Here is a 17,598-nt window from a genome sequence, read left to right as displayed (position 1 = left end):
TCTATGATTAACAACAAATTTGTAAAAGGTAAGTTTTTTTCTAAAATACAAATACAAATGTTTTAACCTGAAGGATTTATTAGTAGGATAAATCCATGTGGCGCCGGCGCTGACATCAAAGCCAGGTAAGCTTTCAAGTGCTGTGGTGCCTGTGCTGGGTTTACCAAAGCTCGTACTGGCGCCTGCAGGAGCATGAGAAGGTCCAGCTTTGTTTTGTTCTAAGATGGATTCATTTACAACTCGAGCAAACTCATCATCATCATCATCAAACTCATCTTTATCATCCTCCTTATCAGTTTTAATCTAAACAGAAGTTTTGTTGTGAATCTCGGAATCAATTTATACATACCTGCTCATTAATTTCATTGCTTTTTTACATCTGTCATAGCCTGTTGGGATAAATATAATTAAAGAATCAAGCATTTATCCTCGTAGTTAAGTGTCGACATTGGATATCGAGATCAAGATGGTGCATTTTAAAAAGCATAAATGGCGCCTCAGGGAAATTTTTTAAACTGGGTAATGGTATGGTAGCAATAGAAAAAAAAGTCGGGTTTGATAAATTGTCAGTACAGGAGCAAATTCATTTCCTATATTTTTTTTGGGGGGGGGGGGAGAATTTGTGAAATTTTTAAGTAGGTTTGACTGTTTGGAAAAAGTATTGAGTAATAAGCATTCTTTAATCACATTTGTTATGAAGTTGTGCGCGGAGCGCTAAAAAAATTTAACATGTTTTTTAGCTGCATTTTAAATAACTATTGGGGGAAATTATATATGAAAAGCTCTCTGATTTTATATATGTAGTTACGTGGATAAGTAGAGGTAAAGAGCTCCACCCCTTCCCTTCCCTATATTCCACTTTCCTTCACTTCTTTATCTACCAACCTTCCATAGATTCCCTATCTACCCTTCCTTCCTTTTACAACCTCCTTCTACTTCCCTTTCCTGTCCCTTCCGTAGTTCCCTATAATTCTCTTTCCCTCCCAACCTTCCCCGTCCTTACTTTTCCTCTTCCCTACCTATCTCCTTCCCTTTTCTCCACAGTTACTCTTCCCCTTTTCTTTTACTTTTTTTCTTCCTTTTATTTTCCCCCTACCTTTTTCCGTTTTTTTCTTCTCACCTTTCTTTTCCCTTTTCCTTTGTCTGTGCAAAATTTCCTTTTAAAATTGTTTTTCTCTGTAGATTTCTGCAGGGGAGCCATCGAAGGAAATGGACAAAATCTATCTCTGCCCAAAATGAACAACCACAAATTTTTGAACCTTTGTGAATCTGACATTACACTTTTTAAATAAAAGGTCTTTTTTATTTTGCTTCAACGGTCCCTTTAAACTTATTTTTAAAAAAGTTTACCTGACTGGCCTTGTTTCCTTCATATCCCCAGGTTTGAAAAAGAGTTGTTTGCCTGCCCTGGCTCGGCTTATATAGCGCTGAAAAACCCTTGGATTTATCCGTCATTATTCTTGAACAAACCAAATCATCTGAAATAATAATTACAATAAATAACTTTATTTAATCTGATCTATAATATATCACAATAGATTTGTTTGGAGATCAGTTGGTGAAAACAAAAATTTTACTATCAAGGGATTTTTGACATCCAAACTTAATCACAAACTTTTTGATCAATTTAAACCAATGACTAGAAATTTAGGAATTGGACTAAGACTCAAATTTCAACAATTTCGTGAATTTTTCAAATATTTCAAATAAAATATTGAATAAAATATTGAATAAAAATCAAATCAACACTTTAGAAAAGATGATCTGGATATTTATGCTTGATATCTCTAATATATTCAGTATTTGCTAAATACTCTGCAGCTGCTAATGTATCAACAGGTAGTTCATCATAAGCTGCTCTGGGTCTGGAAGCATCAATTCCACGATAAATGCTTGGAGCAGTAGAACCAGGAGCATCTAGGGGAGCAGACGGGAAACATTGTAAGAAATCCGAGTGTTGAGATTTGACATTGAAGCGAGCTGGATTAGAGTAGAGATAAAGTCGTTTTCTTCTACTCGGAGAAAAACTAAAAATAGGATCATCATCAATAGGAGCAGCTTTTATGTCTGGTAAACCCGAACCCTTACTCTGATTTGTCCAGATTTGTTGATTAAGGTGATGTAGAATTCTCTTAGATATATTCTCTTGATCAAGGCCTCTAGGCCTAAGATCACTTCCTAGATCTAGAAAACTAGACGTAAGATCATTTTCTTGATCACTGTCCCTGGACATGAAACCGTCAGGGTATCTTGGCATCAGATCATTTTCTATATCAAGATAGTTCGATTTTTCTTGATCAAGGGCTCTTGGACGTTTCTCTATTTCTCTGTATCTTGATTGCAGATGGTTGTCTTGATTGAAATATGGTGAAATTATATCAAGTTCTTGAGGCTGGTATCTGCGTCTAGTAACCTCCTCTGAATTCAAGAAACGTGGTCTTTCTTTGCTTAGAACATTGTCTTGGTCCGGGTATTTCAGTGTTATGTTAATTGCAGGGTTCTCATAGCTTGACCTGGCCGCGTTCTCTTGGTCGTTACAGTATGTTTGATGATTGTATCTTGTAAAGAAATCGTTCTTTTGAACCTCAAATCTGGGTCCAACACTCAGCTTTTGGTCCCTGTTGCCTGGCCTTAATCCAATTTCGTAAAGATTAAATCTCGGCATGATATCAGCATCTCCATCGTTGTACCTTGGCCTAAAACCAAGTTCAATATCCTTGAATCTTGGTTTCATGTCAAGTTTTTTATCATATGTTGGCCTAACATTAAGTCCTTGATCATTGTATTTTGACCTAACATTAAGTTCTTGATCATTGTATCTTGTTCTGATTTCAAGCTCTTGATCAATGTATCTTGGTCCGACATTAAGTTCTTGATCTTTGTATCTTGGTCTGACATCAAGTTCTTGATCTTTGTATCTTGGTCTGACATCAAGTTCTTGATCTTTGTATCTTGGTCTGACATCAAGTTCTTGATCTTTGTATCTTGGTCTGATTTCAAGTTCTTGATCTTTGAATCTTGGTCCGACTTCAACTTCTTGATCCTTGTATCTTGGCTTGGCATTAAGTTCTTGATCTTTGTATCTTGGTCTATTTTCAACTTTTTGATCCTTGTATCTTGGTCTGACATCAAGATCTTGATTCTCGTATCTTGGTCTGAATTCAACTTCTTGATCCCTGTATTTTGATCTGTAGAGATCCGAATCAGGAAACATATCAGGAATAATTTCATTGTTTACTTCTAATGCTCTGAGTTCTTTGTTTTCCCGTCTGGGTTTCCCCTAAAACAAAAATCGATTTAAAAAGTGAAAAAAGTTATATGTTGTTTTACAATTGAATCTATTTAATCTAACAATTCAATTAAAACAATAATGGGTTAAACTCTTATAAGTTCAAGCTCCCTAAAATCAAATGCGCTTTTTACCGCTCGAACCCCCCACCCCCTCCCCACCTCCCCAGGTACCTCAGATATTTGCAATTTCAGAGGATACACCTATTTTAACCAATACTCATGCAATGCTGACCTTGTTGATAATTCTATCTAGCTCCAACAACGGATTGCTCAGCTGCCTGCTGTTCTGAATCTAAATTCACGTAAAAATTGACGCTTTTTTTCGGAAAAATCTTATTTCCTTCTAGACCGTTTTCTCGAATTCTGACATTGACTCGCTTACAATGTTAAAAATAAGACCATTCATATATTGAAACATAAGATAAAAGAAATTATTTCTGTAATTTTACTGAAACTTTGAAATTTGTATGAAATCTTATGTTCACCTTTTCCTGATTGCTAGTAGCAGTTTCGACTCCAAATCTAGGTTTTTCATTTCTTTGAGTAGTTATGCTGCTTCTAGAAAATATATATTTAATTTAATACGAGAGCATTTGTGTTGGGGGNGTTATTAAAACCCCCTTTTTTAAAAGCATTTTGATACCTTTTTAATTATGTAATCTATTCGATCATATACACACTTCAATATTACAAGTATATAGATTATTACAAGTATATAGATTATTACAAGTATATAGATTATTTATGTAAATTTCTGAAGTGGACTCATCAGACACTCCCTATTAATACTACGTGGGGGGGGGGGCCGGGGGCACGTCCTTCCCCTCGTACTTCATGGTCACGGATATATATCTATTTTTAACTTTGATTATTTATGTTTAAGTTTTACATTATTTTTAAATATTTATATGATATCAGATGAAAATATTTTGAAATTTCTATATTTCTAGTAATAAATCTAAATATATATATTACTTTGCTGGTCTGTTTGTCTGTTTGCTTGTAACTGAAAAACGTCAAATCGACTGAACTGATCGGGCCTAACTATGTGTGGGACCTCACATGACCCCAGGAAGGTTAATGGATGCTCAACATTTCAGAAAGATGTCAATTTTCGTAAAATTTTGAAAAACCGCAAAAAAAATTGTAAATCCGCAAAGTTTTTATTTTGTTTTATCGAAGAGAAAATTCAGAAAGATTGAGCAACAATTAAAAGTTTTAAAAAATCCCCTGATCGCATTCATTTAAGAACGAATCACTAAACTTAAATAATCACTAACTAAAGAAATAATCACTAAACTTAAATTGTTTTATCACAAAATACATATATTTGCCTATTCTTTTTCTGCTTTTTCTTAGTTTTCTTGGATTAGAAAATATCTCAAGATTGTCATCAGAAACAGGGGCGCGAAGCGTCAAGGTTTTATTATCAATTGCTTTTTGCATTAGATCTGATAGACAAATTAGAAAAGTTAGATTGGTGAACAAGTTACCTTAAGCAGGCCTTAAGTCCACTGTAAGGATCCTGACTAGGTATATATTCATCAATATCACAAGACCAGAGAAGTTTGAACGGAGGACTTGTCTTCTCAGCCTTAAACAAAACAAGGAACAATTCCCCATTTTCTATTAAACTAAATTTTGTATTTAAAATGATTAAGGGGACTGACTGCCAGGGAAATTTCAAGTAAACTTCCATTTAAAGAGGGACATCATGGATTCACAACGTTACTCCTGAAACCTTTGACTGATCAGTGATCAAGGATGACAAACTTTTCCTAATTTATATAAAAGAAAAGCTTTTTAATGTTTTTTAATTTAAAGGATATTAATATTCAATTTAAAGAAAGGGCGGAATATAATATTCACATTTAAATTATTGAAAACCGCGTTGGATTTAGAATATGCTAGATTTTTCAGAAATTTAACTGACGTCATCCTTGTTGAGTTCCCACAGTAAGGTAGCGTACACTCCAATTTTAGGGCTTTTTACAGAGCATTAATGAGATAAATACATTGAGATCTCTGTCCTCGATGATTAAGGTTTAAAGGGTACCATTGTCTCTCTTTACATGAAATTACTCTTAGTCCCATATTATCAAAAATTTGAAGGGTTTTAAGGGCCCAATTATCTTGCTTATAGAATGTTAATAATACCTTGAGTAAGATTTGGTTAACAACAATTTTGGGCCGAGCACAGCGGCAAGGAAAGGCTGTAAAGGGCCGATCATTGTGGCTAGGAAATGCTACAAAGTGCCGAGCGCTGCGGCCGTGTAAAATTAGTCAATAGTAATAACTTGTTACAGCATTTTAGGGAACACTATTCACAGTTTACAAAATAAGTTATTGCTTCAGATAATTATCTTGATAATGAAGAAAAGTAGGTTGTTTGATTCAAAATAATGAATTTAGATTACAGTTCAGTTATTGAATGTTATTCTTGCATTTCTATACATTTTGTTCCATCATTTTAAGACGTAATTTTAATCCCTGTTTCTGGGGTCCAATATCTAGTTCAATGAAATGGAATTGATATATTTTATAAATTCAGTGCACAAACTTTATTTTGCCTTTGAGTGTAATCAGAAAAGAAGAATATTTTACAAGAAAGCAATTTACATGAATAATAATATAATTTAGTCTTATCAGGGAAAAAATGTAATAATTACATTTTTAGATTTTTACATTTTTTTCTTCCAGACAAAGATCTATACAATGTAACCCATAAATACTAGGAATAGGAAGACAGCTTTAATACTTAAATTTTAAATAATCCCACGAACACGAACAACAGCCATTGCGCAGTCTACACTAGGGTACCACAAAAAAGACCAAGTTGGAATATTTGTATGATTGAGACCGGAATGAAGTGACACAAAGTCATACATTACATATTCAGGGAAAAAAATTGAGATCGAACCACTTTTACCGTCTGTTATACTCTTCAGAAATATGCACGTAGACACAGTGCGCTTCAAGAACCTCTATGAGATAAGAAAAATCCCATGTAACTTTTTTTTAGATTCTGAAAAAGCTCATCAAGATGAACATTTTGCGAACTTTTTCCTAGGACGAATTTTCCTGCATTTTTCATATTTGCAAAGTAATGTTTTGTTGACACTTTTCAGCTCTTTATATAGAAACTTACTTTTAACATTTTGGAAAAAAACCCGTATTTAGATGTAGAATTTACTTTAAGATATTCTAATCCTTTATATACCCCATACTCCAGACCTTTCGCCTCATCATTTAATCTAGACCTTTCCTTATCCCTTATTCTAATCCTTTATATACTCAATACTCCTTTCCCCATATCATTTACTTTAGACCTTTCCCCTTATCATTTACTCTAGACCTTACCCCTTATCATTTACTCTAGACCTTTTCCCCTATCATTTACTTTAGACCTTTTCCCTTATTTTTTACTCTAGACCTTTCCCCTGATAATTTACTGTAGACCTTCCCCTTATCATTTTCTATAGACCTTTCCTATTATCATTTACTCTAGACCTGTCCCCTGATCATTTACTATAGGCCTTTCCCCTGATCATTAACTATAGACCTTTTCCCTGATCATTTACTATATACCTTCCCCTTATCATTTACTCTAGAACTTTCCCCTGATCATTTACTATAGGCCTTTCCCCTTATCCTATACTCTAGTCCTTTCCATACCCTTTACTAAAGACTAATCACCTTATCCTTTTCTTATCTCTTAGAGGCTTTTTCAAGCACACTGTGAAGGCTCAAAAAAATATTTCTTGAATTTATCATTCCTTCGTAATTGTCTAAAAAGATTAAATCCATTGAAATTTTGGAAAAATTTACAAATTGACTGAATTAGGCCAAAAAAAACCGCAAAAAATGAGAGGAGAAACAAGTAAATTAGGATGAGAATGAGAGGAGAAGCAAGTAAATTAGGATGAGAATGAGAGAAGAAGCAAGTAAATTAGGATGAGAATGAGAGGAGAAACAAGTAAATTAGGATGCGAATGAGAGGAGAAGCAAGTAAATTAGGATTAGAATGAGAGGAGATGCAAGTAAATTAGGATGAGAATGAGAGGAGAAGCAAGTAAATTAGTATGAGAATGAGAGGAGAAACAAGTAAATTAGGATGAGAATGATAGGAGAAACAGGATAAATACACATTTAAAATCTAAAAATATATAATTATGGCATTTAGTTTTTTACTTATTTTCATTGGGATGGGTTTCCTTGTTTGTTTAAGCTTTTTAAAAACTCATTATTTAGCAAAAAACAATATTCTCAAAAAATTATGAATGATTTTTGATGGTCAATTGAATCAACAATCAACCTAATATTATTTAGAATGCAGAAAACTAACTTCATTTTGACGAGATTCTTGTTGGAAAATGTTCATGCAATATTTGCTAAACTTAGTCAAAAAAAAGTGTATTTCCAGGCTAAAAATCCGTACAATTAGAAAAAAAATCTGTAGAAACGGTACAATCCGTGCAATTTTAGAGTTAAAAAACCGTACAATCCGTACATTTTGGCCACTTTGTAAAATGTAATCTTCCAATTTCACAGTTATTTGGGTTTCAATATTAACATGTGTGAGGATAATATTGAATAATTACCTGCTTTTTCTTGGCTATTTTTTCTTGGACAAATTCTTCACCCAAGTCTGTTGTAACGAAATAAAGATGTTTTAGTTTAAGGAAAAAATGGGGGTAAAAGTGAGAATAAACTCTTTTATAATCCACTTTTGAAAACAGTAATTATTTTTTTAAATCCAACAATGAAGACATGAAAATTCGCAAATTTACGAATTAGATGGCTCGCAAATAGATGAAAAACAAAAAGCTTAGATAACGTTTCTTTTTCTATTTTCCTTGTGATCCCGTCCCCTCGACTATTTTAGTTATGCTCTGCTCTGTTTCTTTCTTTCTATCATCTCCTTTTACATCCTTCAAGTCATTTCCGCTCTTCTCTCCGACGTCCATGTTGGTGTCGCCATTTTTTCCGCTCAATTCTTCGGTATTTTGCTTATTCCTCTTATCTCTGTTTTCCTCTCCGACTATTTCTTTGTTCTCTCCAACTATTCCAGGTAATTCATCATTTTGTCTAGTCTTTTCAGGACTTAACTTCCTGAAAATTCAAACAAATGCCGTAACGTGGTCAGCATATACATCAATACAAATCGTTTACTGAAAAGGCGATTTAATACAGCGGCCGACTTATATTTCTATACAGTGTCAAGTACAGAAATGCTACAAGAGTGGTTAGTGTATATACCAATGAAATACCAGTTACTGAAATAGTATAATATGTATATGTATTGTATTATATCATCATTACAGTATATAACCGACACTGTATTTGTAAATATGCTGACCACTGTTTTAGCCGCCTGATATTGCACACACAAAAATTAAGTCATTTTCAATATTGCGCTTGTGGAACTTTTGTCCTATTTTGACTTTAAACTTAAACAACTTCCATAAAATTTCAATCTTCTTTCTTTTTTCTGTTTCTTTACTACCAACGTTTTCTATTTCTTCCAATTTGTCCTATAACTTTTTATCTAATATGTAATATGTTATTTTCAATTCTAAATATATTTTCTTTTCAAATTGTAATTTTTTTAATTATATTTTCTTTTCCTTTCCTTTCTATCCTTTTTTCTTTTAAGAAAAATAACTAGGTTTTTAAAATCAAATTTTTTCTTCAAAGAATTTGCATGATAAAGTTTAAAGGCAGTTTGGTCTTTTCCTATCCTGCTCAATTCATCGTACTTCATCAGAACCCCCCTCCCCCCTCACACGCTCCTAAAATGACCTACCTTGATTTCTCCGGGATAATGGCCGTTTCTACATTCTTTTTTGACAGGCTTAGAGGTTTGCTGGCCGATTTTCCACCCTGCTTCACTCGTCTCATACTTATCATGTTGCCCTCAGGACCATCTAGATAAATTTAGGTAAAGGTAAAATGTGTTATCTACCTTAATTAATATAATATTGTTGGATTTTTAAAAAATTCGAAATTGAAATGAATAGTCTAGGGAACATACTGTATTAATGTACTCTACTGCACATAATTTCTGAAAATTTACATAATTTGTACACTTTGAACTCCCTTTCAGGCTGAAAGGGACTGACAAAATTCATACCGAGAGATTCTTGAAATTCCCCTCTAATATATATTCTATTCTCTATGGCAGTAACTAACCTGGGAATTTGTCTGAATTGAACAATTTTCTTTTTGCTCCTTTATTAAGTTTAGCAGTTCTCTCTGTATCCTCCTCCTCTCTTTTATTCAAAGATTCAATAGTATGATTCTCTTCTTCAAAATCTTATCAATTGATTATAAAATCTTTTCAAATAGCTTTTAATAAATTCAATCAGCGGACAAGGAATATGATAAAGGACCGCAAACCAGTTGCCTACCGCCCTCAGAAGAGAATGGAACTCTCTTATCGCGGTCCTGGCTTTACAGTTTGGTGGAGCGCTGAGTTTAGTTGCGCATCTTGTATCCCACAGGGGAAATAGGGAAAATACATAGAATAAAACAAGATTTCATCTTCAGTCTGGTGTAACTGAAAGAAGGAGTCAAATCCCCATTTTGCAAAAGGCATGCAGTTATGGGTTTCCTTATTGCCCCTTAACTCCGAAATAGTATAATAGACGGAACACAGGGAACAATCCCCTATACCCTTCCTCCTACAAACCTCCTTATCTCTCTCCTACCTGCTCCACAACTTGATGTCACAAGAACTATTTGGAGAGTCCTCAAAGCGTAGAAACAAGAAACAAGAAGAAAAAAGAAAATCGAACAGGAAAAGGAAAAAAATGGAAGGGAATCTCTAATGTCAAGCTGCAAACTGTCATATCTTCAAACAGCAAATGTAGACAACATTATGGAGAGGAAGGAGACGTCCTCTCCCCCCTTCTAATTATTCTACTGTAAGTAAAAATCCTAGAAAAATTTTGCTAAGATTGCATAACATATGTGCAAACATTCCAGAGTCAAGAAAAAAGAAAAGCAAACCAGCTTAGCACATATCAAAAAAAGAGTTCAGAAAAAAGAAAAACCCTTTAAAAATAGTTCTTTCTTGTAGAGTGGCGTCCTACAATGATATCCAAAAAAATAATTCTTTTATTTTTTCTCAAAATTAGCAAAAATATGATTGAAAGATGTGAGAAGAACAAGAAAAGAAACGCCAAAATGATTCCATCTGATATTATTTAAATTTTTAAAGAATAATGTAAAATTTTAAATTCAAAATAAACTATTAAAGTTAAAAATAGGACCGCAAACATATAAAAGCTACATTCACAACAGTACCCTATATACCTTTTCTTAAGTAAAAGGAGAAAGACAACAACATTTTTCTATTTGAAAAAAAATTCTATTTCCTTCACTTATGTTTTGTGAATCTGCTATTTAAAACTTTAATGTACATTAAAAATACCTTTAAATGAAAAAACTTCAAAATGTGAAGATCTTAATATATTTATTTTCATAATAAGATTTCCTTGGGTTCTTTTCCCGTGAGTTGAGTAATCAATTGGTTCCAAATCTTCGTTCAAGTCTCCCGACCTGTTTCCACTGTTCAAGTCTCCAGTCCTCTCCGCCATTTTTTCTGAAGCATCAGGTTCTCTTTCTTCTACATCCTCATAGAAGTTACAAGTTTCTACCAAAACAGCAATATCAAAAATTGTTTTTTATTTTTATTAATGCAAGACAAAAAGTAATAATAAACCGAAAATTTATGAATAAAGGGAATGAATCAGATTAAATTTAAGGAGTACTAGCTTGGGAATCCAGCAATGCCCAGGTTCTAAAAGTTATTACCACAGTTTAACCACACTTAAAACAATTTTACCGGAACACTAATTTTTTGCTATCAAAGTCTTCCCACTCAACTTAGAATCTCAAAACCAAGCTAATAACATTCCCGTGGGTCTCCCAAATTTGAGGCAAATTGGTCCAGGGGTTCTTGAGTTATGATCGGACAAACAAACAAACAGAGGTTACAACTTTATATATATAGATGATAAAATTAATATTTAATAAACATGATAACATTTCACTAAAAATTTATAAATAAAGTTGTAATGCTGTTCCTTTGCTCACGGATGTTGCTCGATCCTTTCTCCTCATTCTGCTCACACCTTCTCCGTTCTCTCCTTTATCTTTATCTCTTCTCCTCATTCTGCTCACACTTTCTTCTCCGTTCTTTCCTTTACCTTTATCTTCATCTATCTCAAGCATTTGATTCAAAATATTTAGAGGATTCTGGTGGCCTTGACTGTTCATGCTAAAATTACACTTAGCTGTAAACTTATAAATGAATCCTTTAATTGCAGAAAATAAAATCGCTCACTCCTCAACGGTTAATAGATTTTAGCAATAAGTAATTGGATGGAGACTGAGAGTTGAGTTTAAATCATCCCGGTTATTAAAAACGCTCTAGCTTAGATTAATCAAAATACAAAAATAACAATTTAGAAAAATTGACAAAATAGTTATTATCTTACAATTCTAGGGTGTGGTTCACTTTGCATCAAAATAACTAGACATCAATTTTGAATCAATTAATTTAAAAGTTTCAGGGTAGAGGCAAGCCCTTTCATTCTAGGCTTCTGCCACTTGAATCTTTTTTACCACTTAAAGACTTTATTTAAAACAGTGAACGCAATTTAACCAGCATATAGCGACATAATTAGGTCGTCATTTAAGTCTTATTCTTAATGATAACCCTGTACCTAAGGATAGTATTGACATCACCCTTAAGAAGAGCATCATGTTCAAGAACAGCACTCTCTCGGTTCAATTTATCTACATCAGGTATTAATTAGAAAATATTTTATTTTTCAAAAAGATTTATAGCCAGGTTTAGATGTTAGATTTTCGAGATCCAGATGTTGGTCAAAATTTCCAATGACTATTTTTTCCTGTTCAAGAAGTACTAGCTGGTTACTAGAAAAGAAGCTGTTAAATGTTGCTTTAGTGAAATTTTAGCCTAGAAATGACCATGGCCAGAGGTCATGAGAGTTGCCAAAAAATTTGAGGCCTAACGTTTCAGTCGTTTTGACGTTTATGAGATACAAACAAACACAAAAATATAATGTATAAAAAACCTTTATTTCAAATTCGTGATTGTATGATATTAAAACAAAGTGTTTATTTTAGATTATTTTCCTTAACTTTACATCCTTGATTTTTAGGGACAACACATTTTTTCAATTGTAGCCTACATTTTTGTGAAAAAATTGTAAAAACCGCCAAATTTCGTGGAACCTAAAATGACCAAGGTTTATGACAAAATTTAAAAATAAAACTTTGATTTTCATCAATTTTAAAGTTTACTAATACCAGCAACTTTCTCGCAGGGAAAGCAACATCAAAAAATCCAAAACGTTTAGAGGAAAGGAATCCGAGTACTTTTAGAATTTGAAATGTTATACCAATATGCCAAAAACTTACATTTTTTAGGTTTCTTGGGAAACGACATAATTAATTACCTTTGCTCATGGGCTTTCCACATCTTCCTTGTCCAATCATTGAGTGCTTCAGTCGATACGGGAGTGTTATCCTATACAGTGCACATTTTACTATAGTGTACAGTGTACATACAATGCACACTGTACAAGATACATTGTTCAGTATGTACAGTATACACTATACATAGTGTGAAAAGTATTCTTCTGTTAATAATTATCCCTTCGGTCAGGAGCGATTACAAGAATTGGTGTGCGGTCATAATTAATTTACGATCTAGCCGGCCTTAATATATGAATTGTACAATAACATAAGTTTTTAAATCTTTAATGCATACTGTAAAGCAACATCGTGCACATTTTTTACGGCCCAGCATAATAATATAAATATCCTGTGAAAGTTTTTATGTAGAAAATTCAATTCAATTCAATCATACATAGAACATAAAACATAGTCTTGTTCATTTAATATCTGCAAAATATGTTATGTGAACACTGTAATGAGGTCGGATGAGTCGGATCTTACAAACAGTGAGGAGTAGTTTAACTACTTCTCTAAGTTTAAAAATAGTCGATTAATTTCTATGACAATATAAATGAAATTTTTTTTACATTACAGTTAAAGTTTTGCTTTCAAATATATGTACTTTATTGTATAGCTAATACGTAATATAAAATGTAAATATATTAAAACCCAAGTTACCTTTCGGGTCCAATATTATTCCCTCTCAACTTATACCCCAGTTCTCGTGCCCTAGCCAGTTTATTGGGTAGATTTAGAGGGTTTTAGATATCAAAAATTAAATAACTACGCAGAAAAAAAGGAGGACATATTTTCAGACCGAGGTTTCAGTTAAAAATTAAGAAAATTCAAAACTGTGTACTACGATAAGCAAGTTTATTCTTGTCTTAAGTATTTAGGTCACCCAATTGGTAAAAAAGACGATAGAAGAAATACAGCGTTTAGAGAATTTATTATTATTGAGAAAAAATGAAAAATATCCTTTACTAGATAACCTAGTAAAAAATCCCACTAAAAACTGGAGAATTGGGCGTTGAAATTGAAATTTAGTAAATATATTTTGAAAAATAAGAAGTAGTCTCTTTAAACGATGAAAATAATGTCATACATTAAATGCTTTTAAAAAGTTAAATCGACTGGCAGCAACCTATCCCTGATAAGCTCTTTACAGAGTACAGGCCGGAACAACTTCCGGTTTTCTTTCTTTTCTGCTTCCGCCTCAGCATCCTTGATGAACCGTTTAGCTGCCTTCACACCATGCCTAGATTCAGTCAAGTTCCATTCTACATTTTGTTCAGAAATCTTTACTTTTGTTAAAAATTATAATTTAATAAGAAGAAACTCCTTAGTTCATGCCTAATTCCACGCTTTTTGGGACTTAAGTCCATCTGAAAACATAAAATACTAGAGACTGTTTTATTACGAGCAAATGTTTTATTACGAGATTTGAACAGCAACCAAAACAAAAACATGATGTATTGTACACTGTGCACTCTGTACACTGTACAAAATAATATTTACAGTTGAATTCATGTAACATGTCTACTCAATACAGAGAACACAGATAAAAATACTAAATTTTTCTACATATTATTACAAAATAATCGAAAATAAATTTGATCTTCTCAAATAAAAGTTTTTTTTCCATTTTCTTGGAAAATGGTGGATTTCACAGATTCTTGAACTCGTGGATTTCTTAGAATTTAGATACTCAGATTTTCTTCATTTTTGGTGAATTTAGTCTCATACATTACATGTCGAACACCTTCTTTGCCTTCCTAACCCGGCCGGACTGTGATACTCCCTTCATGTAGTCCGGGGTCTCCTCCTACAAAAATAATAATTAAATATATTTTTTTTTTGGAAACAAGTATTTAATAAAAAAGACGGGAATGAGTTCAGCTGACATGAATGCTATGAACTAAACGAAGAACATGATTTCAAATAAAACCATCAAAATTCAGGGGTGAATTTTATTAAAGAATAATTATGAAGATCTGAGGGAAAAATAAAAATTTGAACAACAAAATGCAAATTTTCTAATTCTTATTCATACATTCCCCCCAAAACTCATTGTTTGTCCCAATTGAGCGAGTAATCCACTAAAAAAATTAAATACAAAACTTCTGCGGGAAAAATGTTCATTAATATGGGGGGAGAGGGATTTTTCAAGAAAATATACACCCGTTTGAAAATTTTCAGATTGAAATATAGGTTAAGTTTGCATAACAATAATGCTAATTATGCTCCAATCACAAAGATATCTAAAATATGTTAACGTTTTAGTTTAGTTTAAGAATTATTTTAGTTCCATGCAGAAAGTTGTATATTAAAGTGGCAAGCTTTACAATATGAACAATATACAAAAGACATATATTGCAATTCTAGTTTTACAACGTCAACTGACGAGGATAAAAAAGATTTAGATTAATCCCTAAAAAATGCATGCAATGAGACTAATTACGAAGATAAATCGCTATTTTAAGTTCCAAGTCTCAGCGTCTCAAAGTATAGATCAAAAGTCTTTAAATTTAATTGTCGAAATACATTATTAATATCTAAATATATAGAATTTTAATCTCTGTTTGTATGTCCTATCATAACTTATTAACCCTTCGACCGATTTGCCTCAAAATTTGATTGCGGAACTCGGGAGAACTAAAGAGCCAAAGTTGAGTGGATTGCCTTTCATAGCAAAAACTAAGTTTCCCGGTAAAATCGACTAAGTGCGGGTAAACGGTGGGAGTAACTATGAGTTTCCTGGGCAAAGCTGGGTTTCCCAGCTAGTATTATTATATTACTCAACTAGGTTAATGCTAAGTTTTTGTAGAAGTGGCTTACTGGTCTTTAAGTAGGACGCTTAAAAAAACAAATTGGTCATTAGACAAATCTTAATAAACTCTTAAAAAAGCGGCCTCTAAATACAAAAAATAGAAATTTATCAAAAAATCCATCTCCCAGAATCTGGACCTGGTTCTCATCCTGGCTGTTCTCCCCGTTCATGTGCACCTTGGCGTGCTTCTTAAACATGACCTAGAACCAGGCACGAGTAGAGTGCGCAATGTAAAAAAACTCAGAAATCTAATCTTAAATAAACCAAAAAAACATTTTTTACATATTTTTTAAATCCCGAAATTAAATTTAAATCCGAACGTACGCAATTAAGAGATGATGCATATAATGCTTTAATGCAACGTTGTGTTATCTAAATTTGACTAAAACTGTCCTTTCAAACAATATTAGAAATAAAATATTTACAGAATTGACCGAGAAACCTATCCCAAAAGTTTAGCCTCAACTATTGTTTGATTTGTGCAAATTAATCGTATAACATGTCCCACCTGAATAGTTGTTTAATTAACTACTTCTCTAAGTNCGGTTTGCCACACCATTTACATATAAAAGGATATTCATCACTAAACTCAGCAGTATTCTTAGTTAGATCAGAGGAGACTGAATTTAAAGAATTTGAGCAGAGTCTAACATTTGAAACGCGGCTCAAACATGGCTTTTTTTTAATTTAAAATTATATAAAGTTTTTAATAATTTGAGCCGGCGCTCAATTAGAACCGGTTTTCGGCCGTTCAGCAACGCAGTAAAAATTCTGCCTGAGTAAATATATTTCCTCAAAAGACAAAAAAACCGGGAGAAAACAAAGGTTTTAAACCCCCCTTCACCCTCTATTTGCTTGAACAGAAAGTAGTTTTCTAAGGGGGGGGTAGGGGGGGGTTAAAAAACAACAACAACTTTTAAATGGAAGCTCTATTTTTGAAAACCCTTTAAAAATTGCTTTCCTATGTATCTTCATGTGGTTTAGTAGAGTAGTTTTTCGAACAAATGCTGTTTAACAGATTTCACATGCAAAGACTTCCTTTTACATAACATAAATGGTTTACGTAAGCGTATTTTTCTACTTTAAGTTCTACGATAAAATATAGAAAAAAGATAGATAAAGAAGAATTCTAATCTACACATTACACAAAAATGTTTTCAAATTACAGCAAACTTCACTAAAGTTTGGGGAGCATATTTTCTAAAATTAATTCCTTATAAATTTAATGTTGAGGCACATTAAAATCGCATTAAAAGGTGAATTGGCAAGAGGACGAATAATTTTTAAATATAGATCTCACTACTATATGATGGTACAAACAATAACAAATTTTTCATAAGTCTCTATCTAGCAAACGCAGAAAGTCCTAAAAGTCACGTTACAAGCCGAAGCGGAAAACTTTTGATTATCATAGATAGATAAAATCGGTGAAAACTCTTGTCTCTCATTGGCCATCAGGGTTGGCCAATGAGAATGAGATGGACGAAAAAAAACATTCGAATGGATTTAAATAAGCCCCGCAATAGGAAAATCAACTAATGATTTTGAACTAAATTCTACTTTTTTCACAGCTGCGATAAAATAGGAGAATATTTCTTGGAAAATATTTACCCCTGAATTTGATTTCTATGATTTTGAAAGAGAGTATTTTACCTTGTACTCGGGACTAGAATTAATCTTCGTCCGCTTAGATTTACTTTCCTCTTCTTCCCTTTTCCTTTTCTCAGGGTTCTTAGGGGTCTTAGGGGTCCCAGAACTAGAATAAATAATGAAATATACTTAACTTTCATTTAGTTTTGTATTGGATACTCTTAATCCTGATCGCTTAATCTAAATATCCACTGTGGACAATTTAATTTTGAGGATCAATGCTCGATATCACTTCAATTAAGTTACTCATCAAAACTTCCTTCAACCACTGACTAGATACAACTACCATGCAGCCGATGCAGGGTATCAAATAAAATTAATTTGCATATTAACAA

The 17,598-nt window shown here is 32.9% G+C and overlaps 3 protein-coding genes across 7 annotated transcripts in view; all 3 read right to left on the bottom strand.

Annotated features, from left to right (window-relative positions):
- LOC111699349 (Fanconi anemia group M protein homolog) overlaps positions 1 to 1,498 on the bottom strand; it is a 61,588-nt gene extending 60,090 nt beyond the window's left edge. Inside the window, exons 1-2 of the mRNA XM_023470000.1 lie at positions 1,351 to 1,498; positions 68 to 303 (exon numbers count right to left, since the gene is read on the bottom strand). Coding sequence (XP_023325768.1) covers positions 68 to 303; positions 1,351 to 1,455 — 341 coding nt within the window. The 5' untranslated portion in view covers positions 1,456 to 1,498. The remainder of the gene's footprint in view (positions 1 to 67; positions 304 to 1,350) is intronic.
- Positions 1,478 to 14,271, bottom strand: LOC111699351 (uncharacterized). 5 transcript variants are annotated; one of them, XM_023470001.1, is made up of 15 exons: positions 14,137 to 14,271; positions 13,934 to 14,041; positions 13,462 to 13,512; positions 12,783 to 12,853; positions 12,024 to 12,096; positions 11,382 to 11,575; positions 10,790 to 10,948; positions 9,484 to 9,606; positions 9,098 to 9,218; positions 8,147 to 8,403; positions 7,893 to 7,939; positions 4,785 to 4,885; positions 3,777 to 3,849; positions 3,524 to 3,583; positions 1,478 to 3,280 (listed from the first exon to the last, which is right to left on the bottom strand). In XM_023470001.1, the coding sequence occupies exons 1-15, from the start codon at positions 14,250 to 14,252 to the stop codon at positions 1,751 to 1,753; spliced, it is 3,084 nt and encodes a 1,027-aa protein (XP_023325769.1). In that variant the 5' UTR covers positions 14,253 to 14,271; the 3' UTR covers positions 1,478 to 1,750. The 5 variants fall into 5 exon arrangements, with proteins under 5 accessions (XP_023325769.1, XP_023325770.1, XP_023325772.1 ...); XM_023470002.1 differs by having other exon boundaries at positions 9,484 to 9,597; XM_023470004.1 differs by having other exon boundaries at positions 11,382 to 11,516; positions 12,046 to 12,096.
- LOC111699347 (uncharacterized) overlaps positions 14,193 to 17,598 on the bottom strand; it is a 25,623-nt gene continuing 22,217 nt past the window's right edge. The window contains exons 37-39 of the mRNA XM_023469998.1: positions 17,267 to 17,369; positions 15,751 to 15,813; positions 14,193 to 14,608 (exon numbers count right to left, since the gene is read on the bottom strand). Coding sequence (XP_023325766.1) covers positions 14,531 to 14,608; positions 15,751 to 15,813; positions 17,267 to 17,369 — 244 coding nt within the window. The 3' untranslated portion in view covers positions 14,193 to 14,530. The remainder of the gene's footprint in view (positions 14,609 to 15,750; positions 15,814 to 17,266; positions 17,370 to 17,598) is intronic.

This window comes from Eurytemora carolleeae, unplaced genomic scaffold (genome assembly GCF_000591075.1).
Source record: "Eurytemora carolleeae unplaced genomic scaffold, Eaff_2.0 scaffold214, whole genome shotgun sequence".
Taxonomy (NCBI): Eukaryota; Metazoa; Arthropoda; class Copepoda; order Calanoida; family Temoridae; genus Eurytemora; species Eurytemora carolleeae.
This window is presented reverse-complemented; position numbering and strand designations above follow the sequence as displayed.

What these genes read in the sequence shown, in the direction of transcription:
- LOC111699351 (XM_023470001.1), bottom strand. Translation starts at nt 14,252, where the DNA reads ATGTTTTTGTTTTGGTTGCTGTTCAAATCTCGTAATAAAACATTTGCT. An exon ending in AATAATATTGGACCCGAAAG is followed by an intron (nt 12,854 to 13,461) that starts GTAACTTGGGTT and finishes TGCACTGTATAG; the next exon opens with GATAACACTCCCGTATCGAC. An exon ending in CTACTAGCAATCAGGAAAAG is followed by an intron (nt 3,584 to 3,776) that starts GTGAACATAAGA and finishes ACGTGAATTTAG; the next exon opens with ATTCAGAACAGCAGGCAGCT.